Here is a 17,790-nt window from a genome sequence, read left to right on the forward strand (position 1 = left end):
AGAACTATGCTTCATACCAGTCTAGAATCCACCCACCTCTGAAAAACCCCTCCCAAGAATGCATGAGGCTTTGTGGGGGGACATCTAGACAAGAATCATAACAATACAGAAGACATGAACAAAGAAGTCTCTATTTTTAAAAAAATTTTTTTCTCCATTTTTCAGAGACAATAATTTCTATTGATTCACAAGTTCACTGACTCTTTTCTTTGTCATTTCCATTCTACTATAAACTCATCCAGGAAATATTTTATTTAAATATTGTAGTTTTCAGTTCTAAAATTTCTACTTGGTTTTATTTATAGTGTCTATATCTGTGCTGTGACCCACTATCTTTCTATTTCAAGTTCTAATAGGCACTCCAAAGTCTTTTGTAACAATTCTAACATCTAAGTCATCTCAGAGTTGATATCTGGTGATTGCATTTTCCCTTGGGAATTGGTCCCATTTTTTTTTTTCTGGTGTGTGTGTGTGTGTGTGTGTGTGTGTGTGTGTGTGTGTTGAACAATCTCAAAATCTCAAATTGTGTTCTGGACATTGTGGATATTATATTGTATAGATTCTGGGTACTTTTTAAATTCTGTACAGAATTTTGACTTTGTTGTTATTATTGTCTCAAGAGGTAATCAGCCAATTTGAATTCAGATCTTAAGTTTTGTCTTACCTTCTGCGAGTGGTAGTTCTAATCTCAATGCAATGCCACAGAGGAAAGAGAAGAAAAAATTACTACATGCAGGCTATTTTTCCAAGTTTTCACTCTCTAGTACCATCTCCCTGGATTTATTTGATTTTCAGAATCATTAGGTAACTGTGTTTCATACTTTTGCCCAGAATTTTTAGGTATAAAAAGTAAGTGGAATGGGGTGTCGTGGATTTATTCCACCTTAGCCAGAATTCAAACTTCCTCTTCACTTTGTTTTGATCATCTGGAGTTTTAAAAAGCCAAGCAAAGTTGGGCATGCTAGTACAAGCCTGTAATACTCTGGGAAGCTGAGGCAGGAGGACTGCAAGTTCAAGTCCAGCCTGGGCAATTTAGTGACTTTTCAAGACCTTGGCTCAAAATGAAAAATAAAAAGGGCTAGGGCTGCAGCTCAGTGTGAAGGCCCAGAATTCAATCACCAGTACCAAATAGAGAAAAAGAAAAGAAAAGAAAAGGGCTGTGGGTATAGGTAAGTGTTAGAGCACTTGCTTAGTATGAGTAAAGCCCTTGATTGCATCCCCAGTACCACAAAAAAAGAAAAAAACTAAGCAGAATGAAGCGCCAAACAATTATGAAGACTGTTACAATAGTAGAAAAGCTGACAGATAAGGGACAATGACAAATATCTCTCCTCTGCTCAGAATCCTGTTAAGATATCAGGACCCTCCTTCCAAATTGTGGAAAGTCAAATAATTATCTGTGTTTAGGATGAGAAGACTAGAAAAGAGCTGATCATTTGCGTATTTGTTTTCAGGTCTAATCATTTGACCTTTTCTTGTTCTATATTTCCAGTCACCGACCATTCCAAACTACACTGGCAAAATTTCTTGCACATTAGCTCAGAATCAGATTCTATCAAAAAGAGACACTGGTATGTAATAGGAGGGCAGGAATTGAAGTGAAGCCAGAATATTTCTCCCCCTCTCCCTCTCCCTGTCTGGTTTGGGCAGCATCTCCAGTGATGGCTGTGGGTGGGTGGGTTGGCTGTAACTCTGTCTTCCTCAGATGCCTTTTCCCTCAGTGTCCTTCCTGAGCTGTCCTGGTTCCTCAGCTGGGGTAATGCCACCTCCACTCCTTGTTCCTCTACCCTAGAGATGGTAATGGCTTCCTGGAGATCTTTAAGTTGCCATATCCCTTTGTTTTATTTGTCTAACATTTAAATAACCAATTTCTCCAAATAGACTCCTGGCACGGAGGTATAGTTTAGCGGTAGAGTGCTTGCCTAGCATGCATGAGGCTCTGGGTTGATCCCCAGCCCCGCTGAAACTCCCCAAAAAACAAATTAAAAAACTCCTGGTATTGACTCTGTTTATCTAGATTGGGTTGAATACAATCCTTGGAGGCAGGGTCAGTAGAAGAAAAGCTCTAGAGCAAGTCCCCTCACTCAAATGTCAGTGTCTTCCCACTGCCCTACTCTGGTGGGAGCGGAACATCGGAGGAACAGGCAGTTCTCTTGCCTACCAGGAAGGCACAGCTTAGATCTAAGTTGTTTACTATTTTATAGGAATATAAATATATATTTTTACTATATAATTGTCTAGGAAAGTGATTTCATAGATCTCTTCTTTTCGTCAAAACAGTGCATCATCTGTTAAGATGTTAACTCTTCCTCACCAAAGTCCCTGCTCTGCCCATGTGTTCGGTTAGCCCAGGCATCAGGCAAGGCTTAGAAAACAGAAGGGATTTCAGGGAGTGGATGGAGCACAGCAGCCAATAGGAACTGAAGCCCCATTTATACTTGGGAAACAGGCCAGTGCCATCCCCAGTGAGCAAGAGAACAAGAGAAGGTCAAGAACTAGAGTGCAGGGTCACCTGAAGACCCCAGCTGAGGCAGCAGTGGTACAAAAATAAAGATGGGTGAGCTTTACCCCAGGACCAAATCAGGAATCATAGAATCTGGTAGGTGCTGAGGATCAGAGGCTCGGCAGCTTTCCCAGGACCATAAAGCTGAGTAGTGGCAGTCCAGAGACAGGATGAAAGGTCTTGGCAGTCTCCAGAAGTGGGTACAAGAACAAAGTTAAAGTTGGGGGCCACGGACAAGGAATAAAACATGGAACCCAGTCCAGAGCAGCAGGACAGCCCCTCCTGGACTAGGTCCTGCCTGGAATTTATGAGACAGAAATAAAAGCACAGCCAGCATCTTCTGTTATAAAAGACCTTTAATGGCCTCCTATTTATGGTTCTTTTGTTCATTAGTCCTGTTGGAGTTGAATAAACTATAATAACTTATCTGACAGAATAAGGGATGTCACAGATACAACAAATTACCCTGGAGGTGACCCAGGAATAAATGCCACAGAATAGTCACAGAATATGAACGCCACAGACTTGGAGTCTGCCCTGGCCACCCCTCCCTCCTTCCCAGGACACACACCTTGGTTCCCTCCCACTTGTAGCAAGTGGCAGCCCTGAGGCATCTGTGACTAGGCCTTAACATGGCCGTCCTCTCGCTTACCCCAAGGCTCTATAGACTGTTGCAGGCCAGGACCTCGACCAAGTTTATGAGGCACCTGACTCTTATATGCTGCCACCTCACTGGACGTCCTCTCCTACCACCTCCCCTATGGCCCTTGCAAGAGTCCCTAATAGATGGGCTGATCCTGGGAATAACCCCATGTACACGTGGGAAACTGAAGCCAGTGGCATTCCCAGGGGCACATTCACACTCAACATAAAGTGCCACTTGGCACTCTTCCCATCATGCCAGGCGGCTTGCAGTTCCCTGAGTTTCATGTTCTCACCTAGACTGCCCTGAAAGGTGGGCCCAAGCAGGATTCTGTGCCAAGGGCTGGTCCAAGTCTCACCAAAATGCCCACATTAGGGAGCCCTAGACAGGAACCTTGGCAGAGGGGCAGCGAAGTTGGGAGGCTGCAGGTGCCTCTCTTTGGGAACAAGAGCCTCCTGCAGTTCATATACTTGTTGGCTCACAAATGTGGGCGCAGAATCCTACTAAACTATGTGAGGGAAACTTGCTGCTTAAAAGGTCTCTGGGGGAAATCCTGCCCTCAGTACGAGTGTCCTTCGAGCCTGGATTTCCAGCTATCTGGCTGTGGACAAAGAGAAACCTGGCTCTAGCTTCTCCCTTTCCCCTCAGACCGCTCCCACTGTCATCCCTGGGTCTGGGTCAGAAGTGGGGTGTCACAGTCCTGGCTGGGGACTGGACCTGTTTCCTTGCTCCATGGTCCAGTATCAAGGGACAAGCTCCACCCTCACTGAGCACCAGGCCCTGCCTACACCAAACCCAGGCCAGAGCTACAGAGGGGATTGGCTGGAAAACCATCAAATATGTACGTGTGTGTGTGTGTGTGTGTGTGTGTGTGTGTGTGTGTGTGTGTGAAAGAGAGACAGAGAGAGAGAGAGAGAGAGCGCTGGGTGTGTGACCCAAGATCAATACAAAGACGCTTTGTATTGGAATGCTGAAACTGCTCCAACATGAAAAGCAAGAATAGAACCTGTGCTTGCTGGTCTAGGATCAAACCCCAGAATGGTGGTTTGAAGTTTTTCTTCAAAACAGAGTTTGAAAGTGAAACCTCAGTAGGCAGGAGATAAAAGCAGAGTTTTTCTGGGGGGCGGGGGGATGAAGGGCTGCAGACTCAGCCCTCGCTTGCCTCCACCCATCTCCCCCACAGAGCATCCCCTGACAAAGCCCTGTGGCATACCAGGGGTTCCACAGTACCTGGTTGGAAAACTACTGTGACAGAGCATCTGCAGATCATGGGTCCCAGGGACCTGTGCTTTGACTTCTCTTTTGGGGTAACGAGTTGGGAGAGCGTTGGGGGAAGGTACTTCCCCTCCTGCAGGTTTCCCTTTGAAGCTGCTGTGCCATGACCCTACAGGGTAAGGCAGAGTTGGGCATCTGCCCCATAAATTGGCCATTTCCAGCCAGGAGGAACGGCAAAGGTGATGGAGCTGCCAGGTCCAAGATGATGGCAAAATGCAGGCTCCAGGCAGGCTAAACGAGTGAGGATCAGGGAAGTCTCTTTTGGTCCTTATTGAGTTTAAAAAGAAAAATATCAGAACAGGCACAGGCCTGTGTCCATGAGACCCTACAGGAGTTCAAAATGGCAGCCTCCCTCTTCCTCCTGGATGGTGGAGGTTGTCCAGGTCTTAGTCACTGACAAGAGAGAGCTACCTCTCTGAGTCACTAAAACCATCAGGGATGACCTTTGGATATCTTTGATGGAGCAATGATGGAGTCAGCTCCCTGACCTGGGGTCATGGCCAGGGCTTCTTGACCTCTGTGAGGTGAGAAATGGGAAATGTGGATGGCCCAGGCCTGGGAGGCCTACAATGCCTCTGTCTGCCACTAACAACATCCATGTCTTCTCTGTCCTGAATCCTGGGCTTGGAAGTCATGAGTAGTGTCCACATATCCCTCTCAGTTGCGTCACCGAGGCCAAATTGATTGAATCTCATTCTGGCTGACATCTACCTATGTGAGAAGCAGACCAAGAGTGGAAGACTGGCGGGAAGAGGGCTCAGCTCACAGCAAAATTCCTGTGTGACCTTGGGCCATGCCCTTGTACTTGCAGGGCTACACCCAGGATACTTAAAAGACAACTGGCCACCGATTTCTATCTCCTCTGGGCCTCACCACAGTGCCTGTCAGGCAGGTAAAGGTTATTGTTCCAGTTCAGGTAAGGAAACTGAGCCCATTAATCTGAGTCACTTGCTCAAGACCACCCACATGGTTGATGACAGCCAGGACTGAAAGGTGGCACTGGGGACTTCCAAAGTAACATTATTGCATCATATGGGACCAGCTGTCAGCTGTTCTCCCAAGCAAACTAAAACCCAGGTGAGCTCACTCGTTTGTCTGGGCTTTAAGGCTGAAGAGGCCATGGGGCCCTGCCAACTAACTCAGTCCTTATCTTCCCAGGGACTGAACTCTTTCTTGGTTGGATTGCTAAGCAAGTCCAGCTAGCTCTCTACTTAGTAATTTCACCCACAGCAAGTTCTTCCTTACTACCAGATCGGTGTCAATGTGCCACCCACACGGCCCACAGGAAAGTACTAGTGTGGGGCTGCTGGTTTGGCACAGGAAACAAAAAGACAAAAACTGTGGGTCTGGGGCCTAGTGAGGCCCTCCCACCCCTAATGGAATTGGGTATCATCTGGCCAGCATGCAGAAGCCCTACAGGAGAGGCATTCAGTCATGTTAGGGAGCTGAGGTATCAGGAACAATGAGTTAGGTCCTCCCCTCCAGGAAGATGCCAGGGAAACACTTCAGCCTATGTCCCACAGCACTGCAGCACAGTTCCACAGCAAGACACCTGGCCAAGGCACAAGTGACACCAAAATGCAACCCACATATGACCCACAAGCCTGTCATTTTAGCATGGGTCCAAATACCTCTGGAGGTGGTACTGGGTTCTAATTCACAAGGCACAGCCTGGACCAGGAGCAGCCACGGAAGCTTGAATGCAATGGCCCTCTTCTTACTTACTTGTAACTTTGCTCTGGCTGTGAGCTTCCTAAGGACAACCCATCTCTGTCTCCAGTGCTAGGCAAATAGCAAAGAAGCTGTCAGCAAAAAATGGTTGGGCTGAATTCAGTTGAATTTAACCACTGCCATGTGTAGTCTTGGTTCAAGGTAGCAAAAAGACAGGGGGCTCTGCTGCTTCCCCAAAGCTGGGAAAACTGCAGTTAACACTGGGATAAACCGAAAAGGTGAGTGTGATGTTGAGGTGGAAGAAGCTCAAGAAACTGGCCTGGCAAATCTTCTGTGTGCACATGTTAGGATGGGAAAAGAGGCCCGCAGGAGACTGGTAAAGCCAAACACAAAAGGATCTCTATCAGCTTTCAGATGGAGACAGTGGAAGGCACATGCTGGCCATCTGCTATTCAGCATTCCACACCTCTACAGCTGTCCAGATAGGGCACAAACTGCCCAGCCAGCTCTAGCAAGAGCTGGACACCTGGGATATTTGCAAATAGGACCCGAGACTGGCCAGAGGAGTATGACCACCCTACACAGTTCTGACCTGGGAAGCGGGTCCTTTGGGTTGGGTGTTCATGAGATTACAAGGTGCAGGGCCAGGTAACTGGGTTCTTTCACCATGGATGATGGTTTCACAGCCCAATGCCGGATGTGCTAGGCTAAAAAAAATTCCAATCCAACTTGTACATATTAAGGTATGTTGTCTCTCTTTGCAGGCAAGTGTGGGATTGAGACAGAAAGGAACAAAAATTGAGAAGAGATCCCCTTGCCTTGCTAATTGGTGTATTTGCCTGGATAAACTTCAGGGTGTCTGAATCCTGAGGGGCAGGGCTGTGATGCCCTGGAAGCTCCATCGTAAGCCCCCCACCCAAGCCTCAGCAAACACAGCTCTGTCCCTCCTTGTTATGTCTGGCTATGACCCCAGGCAACTTCCTGAGGCCCAAAAAGGGTGCTTCCTAGGCCTGGAGGAGGGACTGGGTGCTGGGCTGGGCCCTGCCCTCTGAAGTCTGAAGGTTAGAGCAGTGAGCAGCCCCAGCTCCACCCAGCACACCAGAAGCTCTTGTGCTCACAGATTCTCAGAAGCCAGAGCCCAAGGGACTCTTGAGATCATCTGGTCAAACTTCTTGGTTATCCAGTGAGGAACTAAATAAGGCCCAAAGAGAGAAAGAAACTTGCCCAAGGACACACAGCAAGTCAGCATCAAAGACCAGACAAGGATAGATACCTTTTAACACTTTCTACTTTATCATCTCTCTGGCCTGTTTCCCTGAGAAATGTCCCAGGTCTCCATCACACCAACATCTGATAGGTACAGGGTACCCATGACACTGGGAACTTCTGAAGTCCAAGGGGGAAAAAAAGCAGCCTCCTTCCCTTTGGGGGAAGAGCATCCTGAAGGAGCCAGACACCTACTGGAGAAGGACCCCTTGTGACAGAGGGCATGGTAGCCTCAGACTCTCTCCCAACTTGCAAGGCTGGCCCAGCCTGGCAGTCCTGGAGAACTACAGGGGGAAGGAAGGGGGATATAGTGGCCCAGCTACCTCTGGCCTCCAGCCTGTCTCCTGGTGATCATCTTAAGTCCATGAAAGGAAGGGAAAGTGGACTCTCACCCCACTTTGAGAGCCCCGCCTAAAGCACCCCTGTTGGTGGCTGCTGCTTGCTGAAGACCCTTCTCCCTCCACCTCTGTGCACATACAGCTATGTCCACACATGTAAAGCACACGGCAGCTAAGGTGCCACAGTCCGACAACACCGAAATGTACTCAGCTAGTTCACACAGCTTGCCTCAGCCCTGTTATCTGCTGATACGAAAGTCAGCCCACTGTCTGTCTCCACTCTGGCATGTATGGGTCTTCACCAATGCATGATGACCTGGGCAAGGATGCAGCGACCTGGGCAAGGATGAAGGAGGAGAGGCCTTTGGTGGGTCCGAACTGCAAAAGGCATTGGGAATCTATCCACAGTTCTGCCCCTCCAGCCAGACGGGGGGCCTTCCACGTGGTTCTCCCTTAGCTGCCAGAACCATGCTGCCACCTGGGACTCCAGACATCTTCTCCTATGTCTTGAGCCCTCCTGCCCTCTGAGTCCTCATGCCCACCACTGCCACACCTCTCCTGCACACCCTCCCCTGCTCCCTCCCCATTTCAAGCCAAATCCCAAGAGCAACACCATCATGGTGGCCTTTCTGGGACTGAGCATGAAAAGGGGGAAGGGAGTAGAGGAGTGACTTCCGAGAAGGGTGAATTCAGTGCACTGCGGTCCTGTTGGTATGATGATGCCGGGCCAGTCCCAAGGCCAGAGGTCCATCACCAAGACCTAGAGACCACTAAGCCCCCTGGTAGAAACTGGAAGAACAAAGGGGAGGGAAACCAGAACAGGAAGAAGACAAATGAGCATCCTAGTGTGGGAGAGTGGACTGGAGCTGCCCGGAGGAAGGCCGGCCCCAGTCTATCTGTCATTGAGGTGTGGAGAGCCGGTAACGTCCTCCTCTTCCTCCTTGTCGTCCTTTATGCCTTTCAGTCTCTGGCGGGCAAAGTCCTCAAATACAATGTCGTCATCACTGGTAGGAGAGACAAGGAAAATGTGGCATATTTTCAGGGACAGGGAGAAGAGGCAAGTGCAGAGGCCTGGCCCAATGTGATGCCCAAGCGCCCAAGAGAGAACCACACTCTGAGGTCTTTGGCAGCCCAAGAGAGAACCACACTCTGAGGTCTCTGGCCTCCACGGCTGACCTTGACCAGGCCTGCCAGGCTCGCTCATCTGCTTGCCCAATTCTAGACCTGGAGGAAATGGTAAAATGCCAGAGGGGCATGAGTTTGACTTTCACACCCAAGCTAGAGAAGTGACCCAGTTTTGAGGTGATAGATGAGACATGTAAAACACCAGCGGCTCTGTGGCCAGAGGAAGGAATTGTTCCCACCATGAGAGGCCAGGCCACCAAGGTTTCATAGCCTATCTCAATCCCCCGGAACAGGCCCACGAAGACACCCACCCACAAAACTACCCATAGGAAGCATTCTCCTTTCTGAATAGGAAGGAGTGGGCTGGGTTTCATGCAAGAGAAAGCCATAAAGCCCTTTGCCTGGGGAAGCGTCAGTTCATGTGCATCCTAGGTAGAGAAGGGGTTGACAAATCTAGAGAGGCACAAGACGTGGGGGGCTTAGGGCACCTGAGTGGGGTTGCAGGACTAAGGATGCTTCCCTTTTATCATAATGCATGCACACTTAGGGCCAGGCAGGGTCCCACCCACGCCCGCTGCCCCATGGATTTCAGCCAGCATCATGGGGCATCTTTATGGAGTGACTTGAGACCCCCATCTTCCAGATCTCTCCCTGGGGACAAGGAAAGGGTGGCTTTTGGAGCTGGAGCGAGAAAACCGCTTGGCCCTGGAGGCGATTCGTGCTGTTGGCCCAGGTCCTCCCTCTCCGGCCACTGTCCAGTGCCGTGCTGGCCTTTCACCGCAGAGACATCCGCATCAGGTGGTCCACGGGAGTCAGAAGCAGCAGGACCCAAACCCCTCCCCACCCACTGCCTGCCTCTGCCCAATTGGTGTGGCAGGACGGGAGAGCAGATCCCAGGGCTCGAATCAGCCCTGTGTGAGCTGAGCAGGTGCTGTGGATGGACGAATGGACTGATGGACGGACGTGCAAGGACGAGGGAGGAAGACAGACCCCACCAAGGCAGAAGGAAGAGGAACAGGCACGGAGGGTCCTTCAAGTCACATGCAGGCAAGCAGGTTGCTGAAGAGGCGAGCAGAGGTGGCTCTCAGCAGACAGGGTTAGACCAGCTGCTCCTCAGGGGTTAATAAGCATATATGCAAATGACCCCTCCACAGCACCCCTCAGGCCCACCCCCAGACATCTGCAGGCATGGTTTGGCTTACTTCGTGTCAAGTTCTATGAGATTGGTGTCTACTGGAGCCTCGTTCTCTGGAACTGAACACAGGGGGCAGGGCACCCAGGAGTTAGTGAAGGGTAAGGATGGGTAGGCACAGGCCCCCAGCCTGGGACAAGCAGGCTGGTACAGGGAGGGCAAAGGATGGAGGGGAAGGGGGAGGGGAGGGGGGACTCATCCAGGTCTTGGAACACCCCAGATCATCTTCAAGCCAGGGGGTTGTAGAGAGGGCCCTGAACACCCACTGCAGCCCCAGGACAACTGAAGAACCTCTGAGCCCCTGCTGCATGGACAGGTCTCCAATATGACTTAAGATTCTCACATTCCTGACTTTCACTAATTCTGAGACAACTTTTTCAACATTTAACCTCTCTTGAGCTTGAAGTATGTTTTATAATCGGTGGCATTTCATAGTTTAATTGTGGGAATGCTATCTTTCTTAGAGTCCAATGACCAATTGGTTATCCCTTGAAAAATGATGGAAATGACATGTCCAGAGGCAGTCTTATCCATGTAGCCCCTTCTCCCACTCTGGAAGAAGACCAAGTCTGTGCATGGGTGTGCAGTCAGCGTGCTACCTCCTCTGCTCCCAGCCTCCCTCTCCCATGAGAATAGAGGTCAGGGCTCCCTGTCTCCTAGCAGGGCCAGAGGTAGAAATTATGGGCTCCACAAAGACCCTCGGTGCCGGGGGAAGGGTGACACTAGGCTGAAGGCTATGCCAGAAAGAGGTGGAGTGACAGGGTAACATGGCAGCTGGTAGAGAAGGGAGTGGGCTACCTGCAAACCCCATACCAGTGACCCACAGATCCTGCTCACCTTCCCGATGTGGAGGTTCTTCTTTGGGTTTGGGGTGCATTAAGGTGAAGGGCAGTTCCACAGCCACATCGCTGAAACATAGACCCAAACCCTGTGAGCCCCAAGAGTTTCAGGCTGTGAGCTTTGATGCCCTGTCAGTCTGAGGGCTGGAGAGTGTTTGTGGTCAGGGAGGCAGGTCCACCCCAGGTCTACCACTCTCTAAGCCTCAGTCTCTCTAGGAATTGAGCTAGGAGGCCTCTTTTCCCACCTTTAAAAGGAACAAAAACTTCTCTAGTCCTGAGAAAGATCCCTGGGTTGGGGAAAGGGTTGTCCAGGGCAGTGTGCCCTGTGGCCTCTGGGTGGGCTCCACAGGCGCCCTTGGACTCTCCCACCTCAAAATACCACAGCCATCCAGCCTTCCTAGTACTGTTCCTCTCAGCTCCTCAACTTCACACCCTAGGAAATGTTCTCCTAGACTGTGAGCGCCTCTAGGCACAGAAACATATTTGTAATCTTCTTACCCTGGGCCCAGCTCAAAGGGGGAAGGGATGGAAAATGGAATGGGAAGGGGCACAAGAAGTGGATCAGAAATGTGTGCTCCACCAGCCCCCCTCTCACGGGGGGAGCACTTCACATCTGTGCGGCTCACTGAGCTCCTCTGGAAAACAGGGATAACAGCGCCTACCTTCCGGAACCACTGCAACTGCCAGATGTTGGTAAAAGACCTGGCTAAACTGTGAAACTTGTGCCCATCAGAGGTATTCCTTCCCTTCAATGGAAATACGGAAGGAAGTTTTATAAGACAGTCAAAACTATTTGACTTTCTGTTTGCGTTTCCTTCCAAAGAGGACTGCTTTTCCAGAGAAGTGAGACAGTGAGCCATCAGACAGAGCTGGTGGAAGACTGAACGTACTGGCCTTCACCAAAGTTGTCCGGGATATGCTATGGAGAACCTGGACCTCAGCCTTCCACCAGGGCATGACTAACACAGGCAGGTGGAAGGAGTACTTTGGGAGGACTTCTGTAGCACTTTCTAGGTTTAGAAAGTCTTTGTTGAACTACACTGAGCTAAATTAAATTAATTTCACCTCTCAAGTTAGACTTAGATTTCACAGGAAGAAAATATGGCCTTCTTTTGACAGGGACAGGCCAAATAGCCATATTTGCATTTGAGGAATGTAAGTCCATCCAACTGGTCACAGGGAAACTCGTCTACAGAAACAAATCTCTGGAGGGCTTCTCCTTAGCAACACCCAGCCAATAGTCCATTCCTATTCAAATAGAGGTTTGAAAGTCATGAAGTCTGCGTTTCTCTGTCATCCAGTCTGCTCTCCCAGGGCCACTCTCCAAATCCTTGCTATCTGTAAAGTCCCTGTCACTCAAGTGGGATGGGAAGAATGGGGAGAGCTATTTTACAAAGAAAATGTGGGCCCCAGTCCCTCTCGAGAAGGTTCTAGCCCTGAGCCTGTGATCTGCAAAGACCTCTAGATTCTTTCCAGCTCAGTATCCCCAGGTACTGGTCAGTCAGGCCAGTGGTTCCTGCGCCTTCCAGGAAGCTGGCCCAAGCAGGCATAAGGAAGGACTTTACCTGGACGCAAGATCTCCCAGCAGGCTGGGTGGGTCAGAGGAGACGGGAGGAGTGGTCAGGAGAGAGTGCAGAGAGAAAAGAGAAAACACATTCATTCACCACCTCAGCTGCCCCCACAGCAGACTCAGGGGACACCCCCAACCCCTGCCCAGAATATTCACCCAGGGTACTGACAAGGTTTCAGGCTGCCCTTGGGGCTGAGGGCTAGCCCCATCTCAGCAACCTCCCCGGGCCCCAAGATCCAGAGGCTCTCCCCACCCCAGGACTGTCTAATGGCACAAGGAATGACTTTGGGGTCACCAGGAGCACACAGAAGACTGTGTGTGGGTCCTGCAAGCCACAGGGTACAGGATTTGGGATTTAAAGATGTCCTATAATTTGTGATCAGTATTATTCTAATAATTAAGGGAATTCAATATCTAATTTTTTAAATGTTTTGATCTTTCCCTAGAAATTTATGAACCAAATTAGAAAAAACAAAAAACTCCCCCAACAAATGGGAAGCCTTAAATTCTAGGTTTATAACCTATAAATTCTAGGTTTCTGTAAATTACAGAGAAATGAGATTTTTTTGAGCCTCCACCAAACTGTGCTCCGGGGTTAGGCATATGTCTGGCCCACTGCTGGGACTCCAGCATCTGGCCCATGATGTGAGGCTAAGAGAGGAGAGTCCAGGAAGTAACTGGGGAAGAGTTAGGGCCTTTGCTTCCTCATCTGTAAAATGGCAAAGTCAACCAACTTAGCAAATCTGGAATCTAGCTCTGGGATTCTGAGCCCCAAGCAGATCAGTGTAGGCAAGAGTGAGAGTGAGTGCCTGCTGTGTTCCAAGGTGATGTGAGAGGCATGGCACCTTCAGGCACCCACAGAATAGACTGTGAGGATGTCCTCGTGCTGTATGCCCACTCTGTCTATGGCTAGCCTGGGATAAAGATGAGTTGGGAGGAGTGAGACAAGTGGGGAAGTGGCGGGTATAGAAGGAGAGGGAACAAGGGCAATGGAGGAGGAAAAGGAACCGGAAGGAGGGAGAGAGAAACAGGAAGTCCTCAAGCCTCGTTCCTCCTCCATAGGAGGGTGCAGTTAAAAGGTCTGACAAACAGGTAGAATGGGGTAGGGGGCTGTGGGCCCCTCTGTACTTAGGAACTTTGGACTGGGCTACAGCACTTACCCGCCCCGAGATACCACCAGCTTCACTTTCACTTTGTAGGAAACAATGATGCCCAGGATCTCACGGTTGGCACCTTCCCTCAACCTGCAAAAGAACAGGTTAGCTTTTCTTCAGGGCTTGCTGGGGAGTGAGACACAGCAGGCAGTGAGGCTTGGTAGGGGGTGCGCTATCTATTCTTCTCCTGGGGTACCCAGCCACCATGTCTCAAAGAGCCCAGCGTGGGCCTCAACCTGGGTCAGCAGAAGAGACAAAGAGGAGCTGTGCCTTCCCTCAAAGAGCCTGAACTCAGAGCCCTGAGTCCCAAAAGTGGCTGTGAGACTCCTTACTGGGTGACCCTGGTCAGCCTGCCCTGGCCCTGTCCCAACAGCACGGTGAGGGGCGGGATGTGACTATTCTTTCTTGGCTTTGCTTCTCTCCCCCACGTTTGTGCTTAGTAACCCATGGGCAGAAAGGGCCAGTTGGAAGTTCAGAAAGCGAGCTGGGAGTGTCAGGGAAGGGGTATCCAAGGAGGTGGTGCCTTCACAAGGTCTTACAGCCATGTAGGATTTAAGCTGGGGTAGAGAAGGGGACAGAAATCTTGGGGGCATGGGGGCTACCTATGCTGGGAAGAGGAAGGGTCAGACTGGTGTAAGCCTGGGCTGGAAGCAGGGGGTAAGATGCTGCAGAGGTGGCCACTGGAGGTCCAGACCTCAGTAAGGAGGGGGAGGAAGGTATCCCACACTCCCAGGCTTCCCAACACCCATAGGTTAGGAGTAACCAGCCAGCCCTGGGGTCTCTGACATGGAGGGCAGCCCGCACCTGGTCCACACAGCTCAAAGGCCTGGTCTCTCCAGATTCCCCAAGCCCTTCCATTCATCTGCTCCTGCTATGACCGCTCCCTTCCACTCCCTTCCTTCTGCCTCAGGAACGCTGCCTCTGATTGAGGACACCAGGCCAGGAGCTGCTGCCCTTTACAGAAAGCCCTTTGATGCTGTCCCTGCCCCAGGCTAACAGCAGGGCTGGCAATGACTGAGTGAGCCAGGTCTTGTAGTCTGCGCTGTTCTCTGGGTCCTCCTGGATGGATGGGAGTAGGGGCACAGGCTCCCTGCTTGGTCAAACTCCTGCAGGCAGCCCAGGGCGAGGCCAACCTGACCCGTGTCCCTGCACTGATGGGAGCAGGGAGGGCGGGGACCCATGGTCTAGGAGCCTGGGACTAGGAGGGCAGGTCCTCACAGGGTGCTGGAGGCCAGGTTCGTGTCCTCATGCTTCAGCTTCCCATCCAGGGCCAGGCCCCGCTTCTCCCGGTTGTTGGCCAGGAAGGGGGTCAGCGTGTAGACCTTGCAGAATGTTGAGCTGGGGGCCACTGTGTCACTGAGAAGAAGGGAAGCAGACATGGAGGGAGTCCATCCCCACGACAACCCCAGCCTTCAGCCCCAACCCAGCCAGGACACCTAGCCTGGCCCTGCCAAACCTCTCTCTGCCAATTTGCTCCCCTCTCCTCCAACTGTAGGGATCATGTGCACCCACAAGCTACCGAGGCTCTACAACTAAAACTACCTGCTTTATTGCAGCTCCTACCTCCTCATCCAAGCGTATGGATCCACCATGGACAGGGTGTTTTGACTGTTTAATTTTCTAAATGTTTTTTGTTTTGTTTTGTTTCATTTTGTTCAAGACAGGGTCTCACTGTGTAGTTCAGGCTGGCCTCAGACTTACTATGTAGCCCAGGCTGGCCTTGAACTCATGGTGATCCTCCTGCCTCAGCCTCCTGAGTGCTGGGGGTTACAGGCGTGCACCCCCACACCTAGCTAAACTTGCTCTGTTTAATTTTTACTTGTTTTTGCTCTCTGCTTGTTGTCTCCCTTTTCAACAGGACAACTGGTACACGGCAGACAGTAGGGTGCTTTGCCCCTTGTGAGTGCTCTCTCTGACCCCATTCACTGATGTGCATACTGGGGCAGTAGCAACTGCAGCCCCACAGGACTCCATGAGATGTGGACCATCCAAACTCAGCACGAGCAGCTCCCTTCCAGGGCCGGGCTGTTGAGTTGTGCAGCTGTGCACATCTGCAGGGCTCAAGGGTCCACCTGGGGGCCTGCAAGCTGCTCTGGCTCTGGGTCACTTCACTGTACTCTTCACCGAGAATCTACATCTCATGGCTTTGAGGCTTTGTTCTGGCTTTTAGTCGACAGTGGACAGAAGAAATATCCAATAACGGGAATGTTTAATCTAACTAGCACATCACTGCAGGAAATTAAAAACAATCTCAAAGACGTTTTAAAATGTTTTTTAGTGACAAAAAATACTGGTTGCAATTTTATATACACACACACAAGTAACATTACATAAAGTGTAACTGCTCCCCAAAATTTTTAGGGCCAGGCTTAAAAAATAAAAAAGAGTGAGTGTGTCTTCTAAGGAATACACATTCTCCCTTCAGGTAGATGACGGCCTTTGGCTGCGATCTGGCCCCTCATCTTAGCTGCCAGCATGCTCAGGACAAGTTCTATGCTCAGCCATAGTATCTCGCTTCGAATCTCGACTTCTGTTTTGTAAAATTATTCTTTCCCCTCCCACACACACCACCCTCTACCCAGGGAGCTGGATGACTTCTTTACCAGACAAGAAAAGCCGTGTACCCAGTGCCTCTCACTCGGCCTAGGCTCCCAAGAAGCTCAGAGCAAAGTTTTCCCCTTCCACCTTGGTTTCTGGTACAGTTTGGCGATTCTCTTTCCACACACCCAATTCCCGCTCATTCATTAGCTCTTTTTGGGTCTCGCTGGCTTTCCTTGGCTGCAGTGTGTGTTATATTGCAGCTAAATCAGGTGGATGGTTTCTGAAGGGCTCTTCAAGATCATCTATTGCAAGTGACAAGGAAGCCTGAGACCCAGCCCTCTCCAGGTGAGCAGAGCCACCTGAGCTGTGACCCAACCCAGAGCTGCCTCTTTTTCCCACCCAGTCCCAGGCCCAGCCTCAGTCACTCACTCAGCCTCTTCCATGGCCACGGGGCACTTGTACTGCGCTGTGTTGAAGAGGCAGATGTCCGCGTACTGGCGCACTGGGGTGGAGGGGTGCAAAGAGGAAGGAACTGCATGACCAAGCGGCAACTCGAGGAGGTACTTCCAGCTTCCCTGAGGCAGGGATGCTCAGCCTGGGCAACGGCCAGAATCCACCAGCGCACCTCTGCATGACATCACTCCACCCTCCACCCAAAGGGGAGCCCCCAAGACATCCAGTCCTTCCTCTAACCTAGTTTTCCCATTAGGGACAGCTTTTCCCAGAGTCCAGGAAGCCTAGGAGAGGTGGCCTAAACAGGAGGCCATGAGTAGTCTAGGCACCTGCCTCAAAGTCCCCACTTAGCCCAGAGCAGGCCCCAGGTGCAGAGGTTATTAGTGGCAGCTAGCACAGCCCTCTTGACAAGGACGAGGCATTCAGTAACCTCAGTCCTTGAGAGGTCTCCCTCTCACCCACCCACCCCCTCAGCTGATCCTCGCCCCAGGGTACCCGAGATCTTGATCTTCTTCACCGTCTTGTTGGTGTTGTTGGTGACGTGGACATTGACGCTGATGGGTTCTCCATGGTAATAGATCTAGGAGGCAGAAGAGAGGGAAGCGCTGTCAGGGAGGGCACCAGCCCCTTAGGTAAAGGGGAGGGGGGAAGGCCTTCCTGGGGTCCCCCAAGTTTTAGTTATTTTAACTTTTGCCCAAGATCGTTGGCCACTTTGCACTGGTGTGAAGATGGCACAGAAGTCACCAAGTATATCAGCCTTCCAATCCCTTGGGGGACTCCTGAAAGATACTTGTAGTAGGTGATATTCCTGCCTCCAGTCCTGTCCTGGCCACCAACTACAATGACAATAACAATAAAAGCAATAATGATAACAGCTGTGTTGGACAGGTTATCTGAGCCTCAGTTTCTCCCACGGTACAACAGTACTTGGACCAAGTGATGTCTCAAGTCCCTGCCAACTGGGCTGACACAAGAGACTGGCAGAAGCCAGAGAAGCAGAGGATGGGCTGGCTGTCTCCATGGGGGAACTGGCTCCGAATTCTCACAGAACAGCCTTGATTGCCTCTCACCCAGGCATCTGCCTTCAGCTACCCTGGGTGGGAGAGGCTGCCACCGCTCCAGGAGGGGCCTGTCTCAGCTCACAGCAGATATCAGTTGGCTGTTTATAGTCCCTTGCCTTCTGCAGGGTTTGCTGTCTCATGGATCAGGGTTAGGAAGCA

At 50.7% G+C, this 17,790-nt stretch overlaps 1 protein-coding gene across 5 annotated transcripts in view; it reads right to left on the reverse strand.

Moving 5' to 3' along the window:
- Positions 1-2,844: 2,844 nt before the first annotated feature.
- The window catches only part of Arrb1 (arrestin beta 1), a 77,148-nt gene continuing 62,202 nt past the window's right edge, over positions 2,845-17,790 (reverse strand). For 4 of the 5 annotated variants that reach the window (XM_010603304.3, XM_010603305.3, XM_010603302.3 and 1 more), the window contains exons 9-16: positions 17,066-17,150; positions 16,547-16,619; positions 14,795-14,932; positions 13,583-13,666; positions 12,418-12,441; positions 10,851-10,921; positions 10,024-10,075; positions 2,845-8,700 (exon numbers count right to left, since the gene is read on the reverse strand). In XM_010603304.3, coding sequence (XP_010601606.1) covers positions 8,589-8,700; positions 10,024-10,075; positions 10,851-10,921; positions 12,418-12,441; positions 13,583-13,666; positions 14,795-14,932; positions 16,547-16,619; positions 17,066-17,150 — 639 coding nt within the window. In that variant the 3' untranslated portion in view covers positions 2,845-8,588. The other variant, XM_010603306.3, reaches the window with a different exon arrangement.

Source organism: Fukomys damarensis, unplaced genomic scaffold, assembly GCF_012274545.1.
Source record: "Fukomys damarensis isolate Sample0158 unplaced genomic scaffold, DMR_v1.0_HiC HiC_scaffold_16, whole genome shotgun sequence".
Lineage (NCBI taxonomy): Eukaryota > Metazoa > Chordata > Mammalia > Rodentia > Bathyergidae > Fukomys > Fukomys damarensis.